The sequence below is a fragment of the Lissotriton helveticus genome, chromosome 11 (assembly GCF_964261635.1).
Source record: "Lissotriton helveticus chromosome 11, aLisHel1.1, whole genome shotgun sequence".
Taxonomy (NCBI): Eukaryota; Metazoa; Chordata; class Amphibia; order Caudata; family Salamandridae; genus Lissotriton; species Lissotriton helveticus.
Window position 1 is genome coordinate 599924058 of NC_136072.1, and position 23931 is coordinate 599947988.

Here is a 23931-nt window from a genome sequence, read left to right on the forward strand (position 1 = left end):
TCGCCAGGACTATGGCCGAAGAAAATGATTTCCGACTTTTCAGAATTGCATAGCAGTTGATTTTGCATAAATCAGGCGAACACTTTTGTCAGGCAATTGTTTGTTTCACTTCCTCTCAGAGCATCATCCTTCTTGCAGGTAAACAACAACTGTGTGTCGTCGGCATAGGATATAACTTTAGCTTTGTATTCCCCTGCCAATAGTGCAAGGGGAGCCATATATAAGTTGAACAGAGTTGGGCTCAAAACAGAGCCCTGTGGCACTCCCACCCTCATCGGGGGATAGGGGCAGAAAAAGGGGGGGACCATTCTGTTTGCTGGCGGCTTTCCAAAAAGGAGGAAAACCACCTAAGGACCCAAGGCAAGATCTGTTTATTATGAAAAGTTGCAACAAAGGCAATAGGCTTGGCTTTTTTACTGAGAAAAGCACTACGCAAGAGGTCATTAAGGGTGGAGTATTATTGCACCGTGGTAAGCCTGAGGATGTATTTTATTACATTGAACTCCACAGATTACAGTGGTTGGCAAGGCAATTGGTGTTGGTTACTGACTCTGACAAACCAGGAGGTGTTTGTCATTGTGATAAACCTTAAAGAGCCCTCTTATAAGAGGGACTATATTGGTTTTTCAAGTGTTATTATGACTGAATGCATGTGTTGCCATGTAGAAATCTTATGTTCAAGTGAAGTAGGCCTGCATTGGTTATGCTGACATGCCAATGATAAGGTTAAAGGCCCGATTGGTTCACTGGGAAAAGCTGTAGGTCTGCTCTGCTTATTATAAAAATTCAAGACAAAGGCAGCAGGCCTCACATATTTTTTGTGAAACAGTTAAAGCAAGTAGGCCTTTAAGAGTTTAGGTAAACCCATGGGGAAAAGTTCCCTATTCCGACTACAGATAGGGATATACTCCCTTCATTGGAAAGGGTGACCCTCCTACAGTATCCATGGTGGGAACCTTAGTAGTTACTACATATACACAATTTGCAGGTTGGTGGGATTCTAAGGCAGCTATCCACGCAATGGAATTCCTACAGCAAAGATGCTGAGTAGTTCTATACATAGGTAATATTATGCTAGTACTGGTGTAATATATGTGAACAAATATGTTTACAAAGGTAAATTAACATTTTTACATTCAAAACACCGGTTTATACTTGCATCGTCAGGTATATGCACAACTAAAGGGAAAGTGGCCAATGTTTAGCAATCTCTTTTCTAAACTCTACTACTACAGCTGGGGTAGACTGCTGCTGAATGGGTGTTACAAACACCATATGCCTAGAAATTGCAAAACATGTTTGAGTACTTAGCAATCTCAGTGCTGTAGAGAATTGCCCGCTAAAAGTAGCAGCTTTTCTGAAAACAGTCACATCACAAAATTCGCATTGAAATGCTTATATCTTCTCAAAACAATAACTGTGCCAGTGGTATCCCTTACTGACTGTAAGCCAGATTATGACTAAGTAGTTATGGCAGATAGGCGTGAATGGGTTTATTCAGGCTATAAACAAGCTAAGCCTGAAACTACGCATTCATGCAAGTTGAAGAGCTTCTACAAACACAAGCAATGTGCCTGGGAAGAATTGTAAGTAATTTGTAGGCTTTCCAATTATAGCAATTTTTTTATATTAAAATGCGTACTCAACAGAGAGTGAAAGCAAACCCGATGGTTCATCAGTTTTCAGTAAGTATTGGCAGTTGTTGTACACTTTGTACCATTTGAGAAATCGTATGCTAACTTTCTTTTGTCATTAGAGATTTTTTTTTAACCAAAAATATTTTATTTCTTTATAAAACCGTAACAATATTTAAGTCATTGATGTCAAATACCGTTCACTGATATCAAATCTCATTTAAGGAATTTTAAGAATACTGTAACTTGTTGAATTTTTAATGATACACCATGGAATCCTCTTGTTGGGGTGTTCAACACTACAAAGGGATCACATTACGAAAAAAGAACGGTCAAAATGTCATGCCTACATAGGGAACCCTGTGATCAATTCTTGATCAACAGAAGTCAATGACGATGTCTGTTAGGTGATCACAAGATTCATGCCCTGCACTCAGAATCACTCAGAAGACGATGGAAGGGTCTGACGATGGAAGGGTCTGCGGATGGCGGTGAGATAGGCCACTCTATACATATATTAAAGAACTGGTAACAATACATCCAGCACACAGCTGCACTGTCAAGCCAGACATAAAAACAATCTGCAGGCACGAGATAAAGGTCTAGAATTTGCAGGGTGGTGGAAGAAAGAGAGTGAAGGGGTAATCAGGACTAGGCAGCTTTGGTATTCAAGGGCCACAACATTCAGCAAACTCCTAACAAAGCTTTGGGGCCCCTGCATTAATTATTTAATAATAATCATTATTTTTATTCAATTTCATCTTTTTGTGTGTTTTTCACAACTGAAGTACTGCACTTGTGGAAAGACCCTCCCTGATCTAGCCTAGATCCATGAATTACTGCAGAATTCATCATCCATTTCATGCCTCCCTGGTGTTACGGGCCAGCTGAAATCTACAAAAATTATCAATAGAAGTTGGCAAGTTGGACCAGGCAGGCTTTAAGCCTCAGCAGGCCAAGCACCATAATATACGGCGGGCGCATAATGCAATAGCTGCCATCCAGGGAAGGGGAGTTTCGGCTGCCCTTTTGCTGGCGGACATGGATAGTGCGTTTGATTCCCTCAGTTGGGCACACTTATTTGCGCTTCAGGAATACAGTACCAATTTGGGCGCGAATAAGAGAGGAAATGAAAACGTAGTCATATATGCCCCTCTCTCTATTTGGCAGAGCGGCAATTTTTAAAATGGTGTCATTGCTGCGCTTGCTTTATCAGCTGCAGAATCATCCATACCCGGTGCCCCCTTTGTGGTTTTGCCAGATAAATGCTGCGCTGGGACATTTCCCGTGGGCAGGGGGGACGCCAGGGTGGTGCTGCGGACCGGATTTCAATCAACGTATTGTGGGGGCTAGCCACGTAAGACATCCAATCGTACTACATGGCCTTGCGTCTCCTGGTGCTCAATGAATGGTGGTATGGTGACCATGGAGACCCCGCATATGCAGTGGAACGGAGGTGTATGTGGAGTCCACCCTACATACTATTCTGTACTCTGCACCGTTTCATAAGTCTTTGACATCGGCCACTCAGGTGTTTTGGGTGTGGAAACAGTCCCTCCGTAAGATGGAATGGTGGAACAAGCTAACTAGGGAGACCCCCGCTGTGGCACAATGGCCGGTCGCCGTAGCTGGAGGCACTAGCTGGATTTCAAGGGTGGGACAACATAGGGATTTCTACATTAGGGGCAGTAATGCGAGGCTCGGTGCTCAAATCCTTTCAAGATCTTCAGCAAGAATACCAAATGCCACAAACTCAGTTCTATATATACCTCCAATTTTGGCATGCCATTTATCCGAGTCTTTCTGGAATTGAGGTGCTTCCTGAATTCAGTCCGATTGAGGCTCTGGTCTTCATGGGAGATCTACAAGATCATACAATATCAAAGATCTCACAATCTTTGGTGACCCATAGTTCCACTACACTGGACACACTCAGAGACGCTTGGGTTGGGGATGTGGGTCAATAGGAAGGAGATGACTGGATGGATGCACTGACCTCACCTAGAGGAGCAGCAATATCGATGAGGCTGCGCCTTATTCAATTCAAATACCTCCACCGGGTTTTTTACACTAGGCTCAGGCTGTGGAGGGCGCCTGGTGGCTTCCCCGCTGTGCCTGCGTTGTGAGCGAGAGGAGGGGTCCCTAATTCATACTGTTTGGCACTGTATAGCACTCACAAAATTCTGGAGAGGGGTGTTGGCTTGTATGACAGAGGTGTTGAGGTGGGAGCTCCCCATCTCACGAGACTGACAATTCTGCATATTATGGAGGGTATAGGAGGTAATATATACAAGAGGCATCTACTACTGTTGGAGCGGACATTGACCAAAAGAGATATAGCAATGCTGTGGAAGGCAACAGCTCCTCCCTCTCTCTCGGCTTGGAAAAATGGGTTGGATTTTAGAATGGGTTTGGAGATCCCGATATTTAAGGCTAGGGGCAGCCCGCAAAGGCACCCCAAAATCTGGAAATGGTGGGCAGATTATCGAGGTTTGGAATTGGAACCGGTGCCCCCAGTGGACACATTGATATCTACTTTGAAATGTGGGCGCCTAGGATAAGGGTCTGGATATGTGGTAAAGGACTCGATTTGTTGGGATGGGAGATGAGGTGACAGCCGATACGCAGCTGTGTGTTAGTGCAATGAGGGGGGGTTCTGTCTTATTGTATTACAAATTTCGATGAAAATAATGTACAATCAACTGTCAAAGACAATGATTTGCAATGTGTGCTGTAGCAGATGTTTCCTGGATCAAGGAGCTCTGCACTGTCTATGACCTCCGACAAAATAACATTTGTTAAAAAAAAAAAAAAAGAAGTTGGCAAGTTCAAGAGAAAGTGATTACGTCTCAAAAAACATAGGTAACAGTTAAAGAGCTGCCTTTCATTTACATTGACACATTGACATCTGTCAGACACACTACAGATGCTGTCAATGATTACTATTAATGGCACCTACCTTTAAACATTAAAGGGAAGTATGAGTTGTAGCAAAGAAAAATTTAAGAGATGGGACACCAAGGAGGGGGCGGTGGTTGCGATAAGAAGGGATGGGTGGGGAATCACACCACTGTGAAAGTGAAAGTCCTATCTTACGTTGTTCCATCAAAAAAAATTGGATATAATGTGGCTATCATAACAATAGCACCTCTTGGCTCCAAACATCAGTCGAAAATATGTTTTACTAGATCAGTTTTGTACCCCTTCCCGAACTGCAACTGGGTGACGTTACCACAGATCTCCAGCAGAGTTTGAACTAAGTACTTTTAGCTATCAGTCTCCACATAATTTCACACAAAGCAAAATGCCTGATAAAAAATCATTCTTTTTTGGGAGAGCAAAGGGTGTGAGTGGGAATGATAGAAGGGAAACTTAGAAAACAAAATGTTAAGAATTAAAAGGCAACAAAAGAGTAATTTCGGAACAAAGTTCTTTCTTTATTCAATGAGGCACTCCACCAACATTCTAAGAGGGTCTTGTGTTATTCTGAAAAGACTGCTGGCAGCTGCACCGATGGGGTCATCTGTGCAGATGCCTTTCAGCTTCCAGGTTCATCTGAATAAAGAACACAAAGTCTGGATTGTGTGTCTCAAGATACATACGTCTCTGTAGAGATTTGAAAAAGAAAAGCATTTGTCAAGTCACTCGCCTACAACCGCAGGCTGTCGAACTGGGAAAGCGGTTCTACAGCTGCCCCGACAACGGTGCAGCGTACAGTGTAGCTGCTGCTTTCTCAAAGGGCACTCACCTCCTGTGCACTGCAGGGCCGTCCCGCTGCCCAGTTTCAAGCAAGACCCACGCATTGTGTTGTAACAAACTTTCTGGAGCTGTTTAGCATTTCCCTTTGTATTTGTGAAATTTGCTTGGAAGTGTTACTTGGGCATTGTTTGCACAACAAAGCAGGCCTCGCAAGACTACTTTGGAATATGGTGGCCTTCTCTCAAGCGTTTTTGTATCAATACCCACTTTCCAAGCAACTGGAGATGTTCAATCAGATGCCTTTCAACCCACTTAAAGATTCCTACAGAAAAAGTGGTTCAGGTGTCTTATTTGACTAACGCCACACCACACAAGAGCGTTGTTCATAGAATTTTTGAAAATACGAGTCCAAGCTTTCAAAAGTTAATCAATGAACCCCACCACCTTTATGAACAAGGGGAAAAAGGTCTTCTTGGAAAGAGGAGTTGGGTAGTCCTTACCTCATTGCAAATGCACCAACAACATGCACATGTGCAAAAATCACATGCAGCTGACACCAGGCAATAACCTTACAACACATAACACATTCACAGGGAAAAAAAAATATTTCAACAGTACTTTCTTACTGATATTTGATTCCTAGGGCCTATGCAGGAGTAAAGAAAAATAGAATGCCTGTCCGTCACCCACGCTTGGTATTTAGACTGTGTGTACATTGACACTTTCAGCTATGTAATTTTCTAACCAGAAAAATATATGTATATCCCTAAGTAATACTTAAAATCTTGCAAACTAGTACTGAAAACCAGGTTCTAATTTTCTGATTACAATCCTTTTCGAACATCACTAGTCACCTGTAATAGGAATCTGATATAGAAACTCTACTGTAATAACTTATTACAGTAGAGTTGTGACTTGACAATGAATGCTGCCAACAAACAGTGTGAATGACAAGTCACAGAGAGCACACTGCTGTTTAAACAAGCACTGAGCATGACAATAGGTCTAGCTTTACTGTGTTAAATCATGCAAACACAGGCATGCACAAATGAGCACAATCTATTTGTGCAGTGTTACCGTACAATCTGCTGCACCACAAACGTGGTGCAACAAGCATTGGCATAGCCAATAGGTCTCTACTTTGGGACCTGCTGCATAACTAAATACTTATAAGGTCCTGAAGGCGAGACCTATTGGCTATGCCAATGCTTGTTTTACTTGTGGTCTGAGATCTGTATATTGTGTCTGTAAGTGACAGAATTTGCGCATTATGATTGCATGTCCTGCGATCAGTGTGTGCACATGTGAAAGTTACTTTATATTATGTTTACATGTGGTCTTGGTGTCTCTTACGTGTCTATGCATGTAGACTTGTGTCTCACGTACACACACTTAGGAATCTGTATATTATATTTTGTGCATGTGTGAAGCTTTCTGAGTGTGTGCCTATAGTGGAGGTTTCCTTATACCAAATTTGTGTTTATTTGTGGGCTCAAGACATCTCTGTGCATTGTGTCTACACCTGGAGAAATCTATATATTAACAATGCATGCAGAGATATATGTAAGTGGGCATGTGGGAGTTTCTGTGTGTAACATTTACATGTGGCCTGATGGATCTGTACACTGGGTGTGCAACCGAAGAACACAGCAGATACATGTGGATTTTCTGTCCTCTATGTGCATATGTGGAGGGATGTGTATATTGCATGTATACGTACAGTGAGGTGTAGACTTTGTTTAAATCTAAAGGAAGCCGTATATTATGTTTATATGCCCATAGGTCTGAATATCGTGTTTGCATCTGGACGCTTATGTGTGCTTCATTTTAACGTTGATGATAACAGTTTTGAACGCATGTAGTTGGCTCTGAGAATTGTTTACACCTGACAATCTGAATATCAGTTACAAGCAGAGAGATCCAAGTCCTTACACGTTGGGGGTTCTTGTGTTCTCATTACACGCTGGGATTAGTGCATTTTGCTTGCACGAGCCCACAGGATGATCTGTTTCATGCTGACGTGGGACAGAGAGGTGACCTGACACTCAGCATCAGTACTTGCAAACTGTAACAGTGCTGTTACATGGTAGCTACTGGTTTCATGTCAGCAGTCATTCCTCATGGATGTCAGTCAGGGCTGTGATTCTAGATCCTGAGAGACATCCTGGATATCCAAAGGTTGGTAAAAGTGGTAAAACACTGTGCTTGGAGCGGGGTAAATGCAAAAATGTTAGCGTCATTATGGACATTTTCCAACGGTATTGAATTTAACATAAAATATACATGTTAAAAGCGAACATGAGTCTTGCTTGGAATGCTGAGGGTGCGGGAGGACGCAGTAGGAAACTAACCAAGGCACATATGGAGTTAGAGTGAACAAGATCTAAGACGTAGTGCAGCGAGGGTGTCCAGTACAGGCAGCTAAGCATTTGTACAACGGAGGTGTACTGCTGTCTAAGTGCACAGACTGCTAAAGTGTACAGGCTGCTCAGTATACATACATGCGGAAAGTGCAGGTGAGTTAGGGGCACAGACAAATTGTGTGTACAGCGATCTTACTGCACAGGCTGCTAAAGTGCCTGTGCAGCTAATAGCTCTAATCAGCGGCGAAAGTGCAGCGTTTGGAGCAAAAGTGCACCAGGGCCAGCGAGACAGCCATCTCTTTCCAATTAACGCACCCGTGAGACGCGGGCGCAATAATTGGAAACAGATAACGCTGCTGCTAACTCCCGAGCACCCTAGGCCAGGGAAGAGAGAAGTCGGGACATGCATCCGCCTTGGGCCAATTGCGTGCTGCCTTTCTTAGAAAGACGCATGCAAAGGTCAATAGCCGGAGATAAAACAAAAAGCACACGCACAAGCTTGTGTTTCGAGTTTAAAGCCCTTACTAAAAGCCTCGCAGAGCAACGCATGCTCGCTGGCTCACGCGAGACCTAAAAAAGAGTATAGGCATTAGAGGCAGGTTGCATACAGACAATATATGAATAGCCTTTGCACATTTGTGCAAGCCTGTGGTAAAGCAAGATTAGTTGACTTTGTATTTTTTCTTTTTCTCAGTGAGGCACCAAACTACAAAAGCTGCGACCAAAGAAGATTGTAGGACAGAGCTGAATGTCTATATCGAAGATAATTTTGCAATGCATGCATGCCTCTGAAATCAAAGAGGCTTGCATTGGTGAAATGTGATTTTAAATCCTTAACGTTGCGCAAAGTTTCAACGCATGTGAGAGATTTCATAGGCAGCCAACACCCAGACCGCACTAGGACATTGTGACAGACTCTGCTATATGGCTTGGAATGTTGTATAGTTCCTATAAACCTATATAGAGTCTGCGTGTTTAGACAACATATACATTAGGGTTGGAGTCAGACTGATTCTTGACACCCCTACCGGATATGTCAGCCTGTATACAAGCTAGCTCACAGTGCCACTAGAAACTCCTCTTACCAAGAAGAGAATAGTTCTTGGCAACCATCGAACATGACAACTCTGTCCCATCAGGGATTGTGGAAACAGTGTAATTTTCGCTGTCACCCGTGCTCACTTTGTCTTAGAGAGATACACAGAATAAACGGTGGGGACGTTTCTCAATAAGCATTTATTGAACCAGCGTCATTCAGTGTACCATAGGTGTGCTGAAACAACCATTAGACAGTAACAGATATGTAATGATAAGCAATAACAGTGTAAAAGGATGGCAGATTTCTACCATCGTGCTAAAACAATGAATACGGGCAAGTATATAAAATACATGACAATAAAATGCATACTCCGACAATGCATCCCTAACTAGTACCTGAATGTACCTAGCATGTATGTGGGTGTAAAGCCAAGAATCCCTCTAGGATAAAGTCAAGCCCATTACCTGAAGTGAGAGACTGTGGGACCCCGTCTTGGTCTCGAGATGGACACCCCGCAAGGGATGTCAGACCACTGCGAGTTGGATTGTCTGCATTCAGAAGCCTCAGCGTCAGTGTGTCGGCATGGAAGTCCCTTTCTCCGCGCTCTACCTTAGCAAGAGATGGTGTATATATACACAAAGTGATACCCCCTGGGGATATACCTCGCTGTGTCCTGTCGGACTGGAATGGCAGAAGGAATGACCCGTATACATAGTTATTATGCAGGAGATGGTAGGCCTGCTGTGATTCCAAGAATCCTTCTGCATAACGAATGAGGCTTAAGCTTTCCGGAGAAAACCCCATGTCAACTCTGGACATAACCGTAACTAGGTAAAAGGTCAGTACTAAGAATCGTTATGCAGTGTAACAGTAGGAAGAATATAGGTGAAGGCTTAGGTGATGACCTGACCCTATTTTCGGGTACCTATATAGAACATAACAGGATGTCTCTTGAATATCAACGCTCACGCCACTCTCCGACTTACGATGCATTTAAAATTTTTCAACCTCGGACTGGGAAGGTGACTTCTTCCCCCTTCTTGCTCCCCCATCTTGAGAAAGTCCCAGGCCTGCGGGCCCTTTATGGGGCAAAATACGTGTTGGCTGCTCATGATATGTCTACTTTGCCCAACTTTAAGGATTATAAATCATGTCTCATCAAATGCAAAACTCTTAGATTTCATAAACATGCGTGGATTGCAAAATTATCCTCAATATAGACACTCAGCTCTGTCCTACAATCTTTTCTGGTCTAATGTTTTAATGGGCAGGTCTATCCCATTTTCACGGATAACTTACTGAGTACTCAGATTTGTCCCATAAACAAAGACTGGCCACCCCTAAGACTCTCATCCCTTCTTCTCTACAAAGCTGTGACCAGAAATTAGACTTGTGCTCGATCTTACAGGACTCAAACTGCACCTCAATGATGAGACCAAACAAGGTCAAAACCGGTCTGGGGTTGCTGGTGCTCCTTCTCAGAGGGAGCATGGCTTTGATGTTTAGACTGGACCTTTTTGATGAATATTTGAGCTGATTTGCGTATGGGTTTCTTCTGTCTGTAACGGCACAATGATTGAAAAAAGACAATCTCTGGAATGTGGACTATGGTGATTACTACTGGTTAATTCAGATATTCCACTAACCACTTATTCTTTTTTCTCGGTGGTTGGCCTGTTGTCAATACTGTTGTCCCCATCTTACTTGCAGTTTCTGTCCCTGCAATTGGTGCAGCTTTGATAGAAATGTTGGGTCAGTGAAATCCATGCTGTCATGACAGCTGCTGTTGCTGTGATCCCTTCGATGTTGGCAGAATAGCTTTGATTGCTATTATGGTCCCCACTGCTGTGGTTACTTGGGTTACTGTTGTACATTCAATTTTGGCAGCTGTGGTCTTCGTTGTAGTAGCAGCTATGGTCACTGCTATTCTGTTTTTTGTGGTGTCAGCTGTGGTTGGAACTTGGTCACTGCTGTAGTCCGTGTTGAGGTGACAGCAGAGGTTGTTGCTTTGGCGGCTACTTTCCTGTCTTCGCTGTAGTGGCAACTTCATCGCTGCTGTTCTCCCTGGTATCATGGCAGCTGTAGTCACTGGTCTGGTCCCTGCTGGGGTTATTGGTGTGGCAATGGATTTGGTTGCTGCTGTGGTCATGCTGTTGTTGCAGTGTGATTGCTGATCTGCAGGCAGCCGGTGCTGCTTTTGTAGTCTATGATGAAGTAGTAGATGTGGTTGTTGCCGTGGTCTCTGTTATTTAAAGTGTGTTACTGCACAGTTCTGGTCATGGTGGTAGCTATGGCTGCTACTGTGTCACTATGGGGTTAGAAGTTGGAGTTGCTGTTGTGGTGAAAGGCTTTGCTGCTGTTTTTAACTCTGTTGACTTTGTGGTATTTACATCTATAGTTGGCACTATTGTCTTTGTCATGGTGGCAGCTGTACCCGATACGGTGGCCACTGTTGTGGTTACCGCGGCAGTAGCAGTTGCCATGAGTCCTGTGGTTCCTACTAAGTTTGCAACTAATATCGCAGTTTTGTTACTACCTTGGGGCTAGCTGAAGGTAGCACAACTGTAGTTACTGTTGTTGCTCCTATTACTGCTTCTGTGCTCCTTTATGTGGAAGACGTTGTTGTCGGTGCTATTGTTCCTGCATTATGGCAGCTGTGATTAATGCCATTAATCCTGCTGAGGTTGCAATCTGTGGTAACGTATGTGGTGTCCAAAGTGGTGGAAATTGCGGTCACTGCAGTGGTTGCAGCTGTTGTTCCTCCTGTGGGAATAGCAGTGTTCTCTGTAGTGGCTAATGCTGTTATTGCAGCTATGGTCACTGCTCTAACCCATACTGTGCTGAGAGATGCTTTTAGAGCTGTGCTTGCAGCTGTTATTGCTGTTGTGATTGTTAAAGGGGCTGCCCCAAAGACATACTACATATTTCTTTTTTATTCATCGCTTGACCTTTGTGGAATAGATTTGCATGAAGTAATTTTAACTTCCTTCTGTCATGTTTCCAATTACTGCGATTCACACAATTATTTTTATTTTGTTAATAAACAATTGCAGGCTCTGATTTGTGTGTGAGGTGAGTTCTTTGACACCTTTGTCAAACAACAAAAGCAGCATGCGGCTAGACCTAAAAAGAGTGCTCCCTCCACACGTGACCTCATACAATTAGTGGCTGCATGTGTGCCTTTAGCCAGACCTCAAATTGAAAGTAGGACTAGCCTTTGTATCAGCGTTTTCCTGGAAATGCAGGCAATAACAGAGAACACCTTATTATCTCTTCACATAAAGAGCAAGGCGCCATGGATCTAAGCTTTTTTTCCTAGAGAAAGGAAATGTTCTGGCCATATATTGATTGAGATAGAATTAGAATTCCCTCTAATTTTCTAACTTACGTAAGTAACCTTGAGTTCCAAGGCCATCTAAAGGAACTCGGTCTTCGGCCTCCTTCCTTTCTGTGGTCACTTATAATACCCCTATACTAAATGGTAGAGTGTTCTTTAATATCAAACAGAAAAAGGAGGTACCCTTAGAGCCAATCAGGGACAGGGTAAGTACAATAAAGTCAACCAGGAAGCTGTACCCGTATCCGGTAATAGGGAGGCCGTTCTTTTCCTTTACGGTTTGGTTGATACAGACCAACTCCCTTCTGTATATATGGAAAAACCGCCAGTTCCAATGAGGCAGTGAATGTATAAAGCCACCGCAATTCTCAACGATTTGGAAGACTTTTATCTGATAGACTCCATAAGAGGATTACATTAACAGATCCCTCATAAGTGGGACTGAAATTGAACCGATATTGATCCTATCAAACGGTGGTTACCCAGGGTACAGCTTCCATTTTGTACCAAGGAATACTTCTATCACAGGTGGATGTTTCATAGACTCCAACCAACTATATATCTCAACTGTTATGACCAGGGTGTCATACACCCTCAACGGCTGTGTGAAACCTTAACACCAGTCTTTTAAGAATAAAGAATTAAAAACCGTCCTGAAGAAGGTGTCTCATCATTACAAAGCACCGAAACGCCGCGTCGACTTTTTTTGATTTTTTATGAATTTCTTTATGAATGTTTTTATGAATATGTTGATCTATGTATTGATACCAATGTAATGCCTTGAATTGTGTATGTTTTTAATAAATTTCTCATACTTTTAATATTTTGTTCTTTCTGATCTAATACATTGTAGCTCACAGTTTTTCCACTGACGATTATATGTATCCCCTGCACATAGGTTTAGTGGGATTGCATCAATATGTCCTTGTCTTAAACAGTAGTAATAACTGCCTCCCACAGTCATACTGTGGCAGACGGTACCACGACTCATATGTATTGTGTGTTTCCTTTTGGGACTTGCTCTTGCTTGACTAGAGTGTTCTTTAACCCATTGGTGCTACAGTACGTCAAACATGCTGTTATGTCAAGAACACAAACATCTTGTTTAAATTAGATGTTGTCAAACCTGACAGATATCAGCTTGTCAGGATTCATTTTGCCCCTTGATACCTGTTTACACTGGTTTCTTCTTGAGCAGAAACTACATTTTAAAATTCTTTCTACAGCACATTCAGTTTTTTTTACAATAATAATCTCAAATGTTGATAGATTGTGTGCAGTATTATCACACTTCTGAAGTTTACGCTCAAGGAATTCCTCTGTCGTCTCCATCACGAAATCACACGCATCAAGAGCTCTTCACACAGCATGCTCTAACATTTTCCTCAAACTTTAGAATTCATCCAAGGTGATTTAAGCTTAACAGTGATATTTTAGCTTTCAGAAATAAACTGAAAAGTCTCTTTTTAATTTAGCTTAAGCATAGTTATACATTGTCTGTCATTATCCATTAATGTTACTCATTAGGGTTTTAGGCTTTGCAAACCGAGAGATTTCCCAGCACCATTAACTGGCATGTGGTGTTCAAGTGCTTTGAAAAAACTACCCAGCAAAAACGACACACACACTACGCTATTCAAGGGGTGTTTGTACCAGTGCTTAATTTGAGCCAGTGGTTTCTGGTGCTGGGCACAGCACTTAATTGTTAACACCAGCAATTATGACAGTCTGCCACATAGTGGTGCTGTTTGTCTAATTTAGAGATGAGCACAATCGTTATTAAATCAATACACATTTAAAAATGACTAATGCCTACCACCCAAGCAATTCTTATAGATTTGGGGGTCTGGAATAGTCTGGACTGTCTCACATTGTAGCGGTGTGATGGTTAGTAGTTGTAAAAAAAAAACCACAACAGGAACGATAATAATGTGAAAATACAAGAACAGTAATGATAATGCTCACTTGGAAAAGTACATTGTCATATTATAACTAAATTGGCAAAATAAGTAAATATACCACTCATTAGTCACAAAAATCTCATACAATAGTAGGTGAAATGAGCATGAATCAATTACATTCATAGACCAAGAAAATGATGGATTTCGTCATGCTAATTAACAAAATAGTGCATATGCCATGTAATTATTTAGAAATGCCTCATTACATCTTTGGCACAGCGCGTGTAACTCAATCTTGACGTGTGCATACAGGAGATAGGGTAACATAATTGCCAATATATAACTCATGCTTCTGTGGCATGTATTCAGCCTATCATAAGGTACTATATATTGCATGGTTTTTCCAACAAGACTGTCCATTCCCATATAAAGGGTTGTATTCACTGTGTTATGCCTTGGCAATTTTTCTTTCGTACAGATATTGACACAGGCGCCGCAGCCCGTCTTTAAGGCACCAGTGCGACCGTGGATGTGACTGGCATTTTCAGAAACTTCTGATATATCTATCTATCTATATATATATATTATATATATATATATATATATATATATATATATATATATATCTATATCAATCAAAAGAACTCCTCCAAGGACAGGAAGAAGAGGCCACAGGCGCTGACGAGGCTAAACATCATGCCGAAATGCATCCGCCTTGATTTTGGTTTGGCATTAAATGTACCTCCTATGTCTCCCCGCCTATGGCCTCTTCTTCCTGTCCTTGGAGGAGTTCTTTTGACATTTTTAGCGTGACAACCAGTATCGCGCTGCCAGAGGCCCCCGCACCACAAGCTGGCCCCAGTCACGCTGGTATCTCTGCTCTTGTGGCAGTTTCTACACCCAAGTTATTGGGAGGGCTGGGGCCCACCTTTGGACTCGGCTAACGACGAAGCAGTGTTGGAGTGATTCTACCCCACGCCGGGCTCGCTGGATTTCCAGACCTGCCCCTGCATACTCAAATGCCGGGACCTTATGGTTGGTGCGGTCTGGGGAGATGAGGGGGTGCCTGCCATGTGTATTCCAAGGTGAAATTGGCCCGTTAAAACTTTTCTCACCCCCGTGATTGTGCCAGTTCAGCCCACAGCATTCTGGGACTTGTAGTATTGACGCACTGGGCGTCCTATACTATCCAATTAACTTTCAGCCATTAAGATCTAGTGCTGTCCGGGGGGGCGGAGCCTACTCTCACCCAGCAGGAGGAGAAGCGGTATTTATACCGGTGAACATTTGCCCGTGACCTGCTGCAACCATCTGGCGCTGACGAGGCTAAACATCATGCCGAAATGCATCCGCCTTGATTTTGGTTTGGCATTAAATGTACCTCCTATGTCTCCCCGCCTGTGGCCTCTTCTTCCTGTCCTTGGAGGAGTTCTTTTGTCATTTTTAGCGTGACAACCAGTATCGCGCTGCCAGAGGCCCCCGCACCACAAGCTGGCCCCAGTCACGCTGGTATCTCTGCTCTTGTGGCAGTTTCTACACCCAAGTTATTGGGAGGGCTGGGGCCCACCTTTGGACTCGGCTAACGACGAAGAAGTGTTGGAGTGATTCTACCCCACGCCGGGCTCGCTGGATTTCCGGACCTGCCCCTGCATACTCAAATGCCGGGACCTTATGGTTGGTGCGGTCTGGGAAGATGAGGGGGTGCCTGCCATGTGTATTCCAAGGTGAAATTGGCCTGTTAAAACTTTTCTCACCCCCGTGATTGTGCCAGTTCAGCCCACAGCATTCTGGGACTTGTAGTATCGACACACTGGGCGTCCTATACTATCCAATTAACTTTCAGCCATTAAGATCTAGTGCTGTCCGGGGGGCGGAGCCTCCTCTCACCCAGCAGGAGGAGAAGCGGTATTTATACTGGTGAACATTTGCCCGTGACCTGCTGCAACCATCTGGAGCTGACGAGGCTAAACATCATGCTGAAATGCATCCGCCTTGATTTTGGTTTGGCATTAAATGTACCTCCTATGTCTCCCCGCCTGTGGCCTCTTCTTCCTGTCCTTGGAGGAGTTCTTATATATATATATATATATAAGGATATATATATCCTTGCAAATTGGTTCAATGCTCCCGGTTCACACGGCGCTCAGCGTGGGTGCGAGCTGCTGCGGCTCAACCACGCTGCTTTGTATTTACAAACAGATCCTTCCTCGGCAGGAAAAACAGGCCGCACTCCCGAAATGGTGATTTTACTCTTTTTATTTCATTTTAATTTTCATTAAGTAAGGGCTTTCAAGCGTGTCAGATCGACGCGTTTCGATGTTGCCAAACACCTTGTTCACGATCACCTGCAACCTCAACAAGTCACCCTTAAATTATTCACAGTGCAATGATGTAATTTCCTCTTTTAGATGGCCCCTTGCACTCTGGAACATGTAGTTTCCAATTAGTCTACATGTTTCTTTCAGGAATGAGTTAAGATGTATTCTTGTTCACAAGTTCATCAGATTGTTTCATCAATCTGTTTCAAACGTCATACATGTTTTTTATATTTCTCCGATTTATTTATATGTTTTATCTCATATTTCAGTTTACTTGCTTCTTTCTGTTTTCTTCTGCGTTTTTCTTCTTTCTTTTTTTCCCTTCTTTCCTTTTTCATTTTTTCAACCGTAACTTTATTGTCCCATGTTTTGCTAAATCTTTGTATATTCTCCTGTTTACTCCCCTACAGTGGGGTTAGTAATCATTCCTCTTGTTCAGCCATTACAATACATTGTGGAGAGCAATTCTTGTTACAGATGAATATACATTTCCTCCGATTGATTCAGTCCATGTGGATTTAATGTTCTTAGGTTTAAGATGTAGCGCGATTCCTTTTGGCGGAGGATCTTTTCTCGATCTCCCCCCCCGTCTCTTTTTGAAATTGTCTCTATTCCGTAGAATTTTAGTTGTTTCCAGTCTCCCTGATCGAATTATTCCATATGTTTTGAAATTGCATTGGTTCGATCTTTGTGTATTGTAGGCCTCACGTGCTCCATTATTCTTTTTTTAAGTTCACAGATAGTGCTTCCCACATATCTCTGCGGGCGCGGGCATTTCACTACATATACTGTATATTGTGTTTTACAGGTGATTAATTGGCGTATTTCCCACACTTTGTTGTTTGCCAATTTTAACTCTTTAGTTGGTTTTGCAATCTGGCACATTTTACATGCATGACATTTGACAAATCCTTTAGTTTTTAGCCATGCGTCTTCTTTTTTCTTTCCCTTGAAATGGCTGTGAATCAAATGATCCTTAAGGTTTTTTGCCCTTCTGTAAGTTACTGTGGGATGATTTCCCACTATTTCCTTCACAGTTGGATCCAATTGAAGAATTTTCCAATTCTTCCTCAAGATTTATTCTATTTGTTTACTTTCTTGGGCAAAATCTGTTATCATTCCTATTTGTTCCGTCTTTTGTTTTTCTTCAGGCTTTTTTACCGCTAGGCAATCTTCTCGTTTTCTTTGGTTGGTTCTCTCCCAGCATTTTGTTACCAAGTTTGGTTTATATTTCCTCTTGATGAACCGTTCTGCTGTTTTTTTACTTTGTTCCTTCCAATCATCCTCTTCACTACAAATCCTACGGATCCTTAAAAATTCTCCATATGGAATGCTGGAGATTAGGGAGCTTTGATGGAAGCTGCGTGCTTCTAGGGTGGCATTTGTAGCGGTGGACTTTCTATGCAGAGTTGTATGGATCTGATTATCCTTGATGTAAATTTCAGTATCAAGGAATACCACTCTTTCATTGCTCATTATGTATGTAAATTTCAGATCTTTCGTGCAATCATTAAGAATAAAAAGTATTCCTCAAAATCTGCTGCAGTGCCGTCCCAAATTATTAACAAATCGTCAATGAATATATATATATATATATATATATATATATATATATATATATATATATATATATATATATATATGTATTCAACAGTATAACTGTTGAATCTCACTGGTTTTGTACGAGTGAAATCTGAACCTAACTATAACGTCCCTATAACCTTTGGGTTTTTTAAGGGACTTTCTATGTTTTAAATTATATTTCATAACTGTAACTTGTAAGTGTCTCACTGGGTGCGTGAGGATCTGAGTGGGTCTGTGAGTAGCTGAGTGGGTGTGAGAGTGTTTGTGTGAGTTTGTGACTGCCTCCATAAGTGTGTGAGTCAGTCTGAGTGAGTGAGTGCATGAGTGTCTGAGTGGGTCTGAGTGGGTGCATGAGTGTCAGAGTGGGTCTGTGAGTGGGTGCATGAGTGTTCGAGTGGGTGCATGAGTGTCTGAGTGGGTGCATGAGTGTCTGAGAGGGTGTATGAGTGGGTGAATTTGTGTCCGAGTGAGTTTGCGAAGGCCTCCATGAGTATGTGAGTCCGTTTGTGAATTAGTGTACGAGTGTCTGAGTGGGTGTATGCATCTCTGAGTGGGTGCATGAGTGTTGGTGAGTGGGTGTATGAGTGTTGGTGAGTGGGTGCGTGAGTGTCTGAGTGGGTCTGTCAGCGGGTGCATGTCTGCAGGCAGGGAAAGAGATGAAACCTCTGCCTCCAGTGGTGGGAGCACTGTGACTGCTTCCACCCGCAGGAACCGGAGTGTTTTCTCTCACATGGCGGGAGCTGTTAAAGCGTCCGCCAAGTCAGAGTAAACAGCTATGTCTCAGGGGTGGGCCCCCCAGGATATAGCAGGAACAGGCCAGAGGGGTGGCGGAAGCCAGGGCCATAAATGGCTCCAGGAGGGGTGGGGGGTCGCATAGCCCCTTCCATTGTTATGCACAGACCGGCCCCAGGGTAGTGGTGGTCCCTGAAGCCGTATATCACCCAGGACGGACATCCATCCACTTCAAAATCTGTTTTTTGCCCCGGGGACGTGATGGTCCCCGGGGCACGGCGGCTTCCCTATATTATTTAACTCATTTTGCCCTGGGGAGGTGGTGGTCTGGGCACTCCCGTACTATTATTGTGAGATCCCGTGGAGATGGTGGTCACCGTGGATCGAAACAGCCCAGGAGGGGGGTCTGTGCAGGCCCCCTCCATTAAATAATTGAAGCATGGGAGGTGGTGGTCCCCGGGGCTCATTTGAGCCCATAGAGGAGGTGCGCGGCCCTCCATTATTTAAGGTAAAGCCCCGGGGAGGTGGTGACCCCTAAGGCTCAGGAGGGGGGGCCCGTGTGCCCCCCTCCTTTTTTAATAAAATGCCCCCGGGATCTGGCCAACCCAGGGGCCCTTTTTAAGACAATGCTTTCTTGGCGTAGCAGTGTCCTTCCTGCCGCCTCCTTGAATTTCTTTTTGCGTTTTTTGGGGACTTAGCTGAAGCAGAGTCCAAAGACAGCTGCCAACACTTCCTGATTGAAGTGTTGGCAGCCAATAAGAGCTCTGCAGATCTCTGTACAAGCTCGTCATTATTTGTGAAGTTGTCACGATCTTAGATATCCAAATTTTGATTTCTTTTTACATCTAGAAAACTACGGAACTGCTTTATACAAAATAACAAAAAGCTCCATCTGTGGGCCAAAAGCTAGCTGTCTGCCAAATTTGTTGTAATTCTGTTCAGTGGTTCGGGCTCATACAGTGTCTAAAGAATCTATGGGAATTAACATGGGAAATACACTTTTTTTACCCCTCCCCCTTTTCTCGGCCCCCGCTTAACGCATCACTCCGAAACGTTCCATGCACATTAAGAAACACTGACACTTTTTGGGGGGAAATTTCGTGAAGATTCGTCAAACGACGCCAAAGACATAGGCAAGTAAAAAGAAAAGCATCTACTATAGAAGCATGGTCCTAACTATAACTACCTACTGGCAACCAGGAGATATATATATATATATATATATATATATACACACACACACACATACATACACATTCATTTAAAATGTTTAAATACGAGTTTCTATAGATGTATAGATCTATATATATGTTATATATATATACACATACACAGAAAGGTAAATGTAAATATTTTACAGAAACATGTGGGCGCTCATGTATTGCCACAAACAATGTGGTTGACAATTTGTGGTGTTAGTTTTATTCTGTGTTGTCTTTCTGTTGATATGCAACAGCTTTGGTTGGGAGGCCCACAGGGGTCAACTTAGAACATATGCAGCCATAGCATTGACCCCATCATCCCTCCTACTAGAGCCCCCAGTGGGTACGCCTCTGATCGAAGATGCCATGCTCCATCTTGGGATGAAGACGCCATTTGTGGTCTGCTATCTGACACCTGCTCAGCTCGTCTGCTCTGCTGGAGATATTGAAACTGGAATCCACAACGCCCTGCTTGTTGCACTAACACATTGTGTGGTCTATGAAGACCTGCCCTAACCTCCCAATGATAAGTGGAATGAATGCTGTCAGACCTAGACTGATGGCTTGAAGCAGCAGAAGATTTTTGCAACTGAATTAGTTGCGCTAGCCTTTTGCAGCCAGTCGTCAAGGTATTGGGAGATATATATATATATATATATATATATATATATCTTCACTGCCATTATTTAATATCCTGGGTCCAGTGCTGAAAGAATCTGAGAGAAGGTGAGCATTTCAAATATTTTTCTTCTAAAAAGCGTTCAATGGGTATAGATACAGTTTAGGCCGGAGGCCTCTGTCTTCTTAGGTAGGAAGGAAGTAGCACCCCTCTCTGCACTGTCTGGATCCAGCACCCGCTCACTGCCACCCTTGAACAGCAGAAGGTTGACTTCTTCCCTCAAGATTGTGGAGTGATCCTCCAAAAGTTGATTTGATGTGGAGTAAGGCAGGTGCGGCAGGGATGAAATAAAAGGAAGGATGTAGCCCATTTGAATCCTTTGCAAGACCCATCTGTCTGATGTGATGGCTCAGCAGCCAGGGAGGAAATGTTGTATCCTTCCTTCTATCAGCTGGAATAGGCCTCGGATAATAAAGCAGCTTGGCAGCCGCTGCAGCAGAAGAGGAGTTAGAATTAAGTTTTCCCTGCTTGATCAAACCCCCTTAGCCACCGTCTAATCCTCTACCCCAAGGGAACTGGATCTGCTGCTGGTGTACAGGCTGGAAGTGCTGGCCTTGCGAATAAACTAGCCATGTGAAAAGCCTCAACATTTTCTTTAGTGCTGATAGAACAGTTCGACTGGAAGCATGACTCACCAGAATTATCCTGTGGGGGCGCTGTACTTAAATTGTCTGAGCACTGAATCAGCTTTTTCTTCGAAGAATCTTGAGCCATCAAGGGGCATGGCCATCAAAGACGTTTGGACAACATCTATGGAGCCAGTTGATTTCATCCTGGGATGCCTTCTGAGAACGACAATGGCACCAATATATCTACCTATACAGTATGTACTGTCTAAGTCAACAGAGAAGACATATTTTGCCACATCCTGTCCCTCTTGCATCATTTGAGCCAGCAAGGTTCTGAGGTCTTTCGGGCGGCAGGCGAGATCTTGCTGGTAATATCCCATAAAGAATAGGTGTACCTGCTCAGGTGGCACACTGCATCAAAGGAACTTAAAGCTAAGCTAGTTGAGGTGAATATTTTCTTTCCAAAGGCACCAATACGCTTTCACTCTCTGGTTGAAAGGCATTAGGATTAAATATACTTGTTGATGCCTGGATGACCAGGAAGTTGACAAAGAATGTTTTGTCAAAAACTCTAGATCATTGGGAGCCGGTCTATAGCATCTGGCTACAGGTCAACTGACTTGAGGACATGAGCATGACTTAGACAAAAGGGCCATAAGTGTGTGTGTAAGAGAGCCTGTGAATGGCAATAGCTGCTAAGACGGAGTCAGAATTTGTTGAAGGATCTCAGTTAATACATTTGCCTTACTTTCAAGAGTAGGCTACTGCAAGTCTAGCACTTCTGCTGCCCTTCACACTACTACTGCGAAAGAGGCACTTTCTTTAATTGATGGTTCAGGTGGTGAGGCCAACTCATCCTCTAGGGATGCATCTAGGCTACTGACATTCTAAAAAAAAGATAGTGGCCTTCATCAGAATAATGAGGAAGGGGCAAGTGGTACACCTCTTTATTATCATAGGTATTGCACAGATCATTTTGGATACCTGGAACTGCACCAGGGTCAGATCTGAATAAAGCTTCCAGTTCCTGATATTACTGGCATCAAAGGACAAGGGCTAGAGGTTGGCTGAATAATGATTGCCTATGCTTTTTAAAATTTTATGGCACGACACATACCTGAGGCGGGCAACGTTGGTTCAGGGGGGGCCGAGACCGGCATTAGACTTTGGTCCAGGGCTGCTTCTAGTGAAGTCAGCATCTGTGCTGACAAAGGAGTGGGTACAAAGAGGTCAGTTGGTGTCAGGGGAGGTTCCGTCGGCAGAAGTCTAACTAGAGTCCCCTGTAGCTTCGTGGAGCCAGAATATGTACAGGAGGGAGCCGCAAGAATTGCAGCACAGCCATCTTGAAGGCCACTATTTGCTGCTGTGTTGAGATTTCGGGGGGTCACTGGGACCAGATGCAGAACAGGACAGAGTGAGAAGATACTTTTGAAGTATGATCTTTTGATTAACGCCCTAGTGCCTTCTCATCTGATATTGAGTGGCAGGATGGGTTTGAGTCCCCCTTGGTTTTCTTGTATAGCGAGCTTTCTACTTTGATTTTCTGGAAGAAATCGAGTGGGAACGCGGTGCTTTGCATGGAACCGGTCTCTTAAACTAGATCACAAGCCAAGCTATGACTTTGGCCGGGGAGTGGAACTTATGTTTAAACTGTTTCAGCAACATGGAGTTTTGCCTCTTGCTCCTGGATCGCCTTCAGATGTATGAAGCAACGTTTATCGTACGACTTCGAGTTGTGACCGAAGACTATCTATTAGAGACCCCCACATACACATTCAGCACTGCTTGAATCCTGTCGTTTTCATGAGAGACATCTTACCAAGCACACTGTAGTAGAACGAATTTCGAAGTGGTCAGAAGACAACAAAGTTGGGACATCAACGAGCAGTGCAGGGGTACATGCACCTCTGCTCTGTCACTTCCAGGTGATATGGGGTCACTGTTGAGCTACAAGGCACTACCTGTCAGTGCACAGGAGCTTTGCTGAAGAATTCTGCCACAACACTCTGGAGCCTGGGAATATTCCAACAGTGGGGAATCTACAGTTAGAGGAATCCATCAGAAAGAAATCCATGTATAATACAGCTGCAGCTACGCCACCAACTCATCATTAACAAAGCACAGTGTTAATTCTTCTTAGAAGCATGAAAATAGTTGCATTTTTCAGATTAAGCACTCTGTGTTCAGAGGATCTCAAAGGAATTGGCTCAATTAGGAGACACAACAAAAAAACATGATAGATAACAGTACCAGCTCTTGTACTACGGGTACAGTTGAGTAGACAGAAGGATGGATACTTAGCCCATTCTTGAACGGAGGTCTAAAGCAAAGGTAATTGGAGGGGGAAATGATAGCAAATAAAAATATTTTTTTAACCATAAATGGTTTACCTGTAGTAGTAACTCCTGTAGTTGAGCTCGTTTCTGTTTTATTCGTTCCATTCGTTTTTGTTTCTCCACCTTTGAAGAGAAAATACAAAAGCAAACACTGAAACATAAAAATCAGGGCACTGATCAAAAAATGTGCTTCTAGTTTATCCTATATATCTGCTTGGCAGCCACAACCCTTTCGTAGTGGCCTATTAATCGGACTGATGTAGCCTATATACTTGATGATAAGCCAGACATTCTGTGGCATTTCTAAAAATGTGGGGGCTATTTCTTAATTGATTTATACTAGCCACTCTAAAACAGACCAGTGCGATTTCACTTGGATTGCCTACAAAGGAATGTGCTTATACTTTGGGCAGCTTTCCACTGCCTTTTCACAATCAAGAACTTTTAAAATTATATAATTAGCTCCACAATGAACAACCACATGTCACACGATAGAAGCAGCCATTTTGGATAGGGCCGACATTTTGAAGATGAACAA

The 23931-nt window shown here is 43.2% G+C and overlaps 1 protein-coding gene across 11 annotated transcripts in view; it reads right to left on the bottom strand.

Annotated features, from left to right (window-relative positions):
- TFDP2 (transcription factor Dp-2) overlaps positions 1–23931 on the bottom strand; it is a 626881-nt gene that overhangs the window by 117717 nt on the left and 485233 nt on the right. For all 11 annotated transcript variants that reach the window (XM_078666407.1, XM_078666406.1, XM_078666405.1 and 8 more), the window contains one exon: positions 23448–23516. In XM_078666407.1, coding sequence (XP_078522533.1) covers positions 23448–23516 — 69 coding nt within the window. The remainder of the gene's footprint in view (positions 1–23447; positions 23517–23931) is intronic.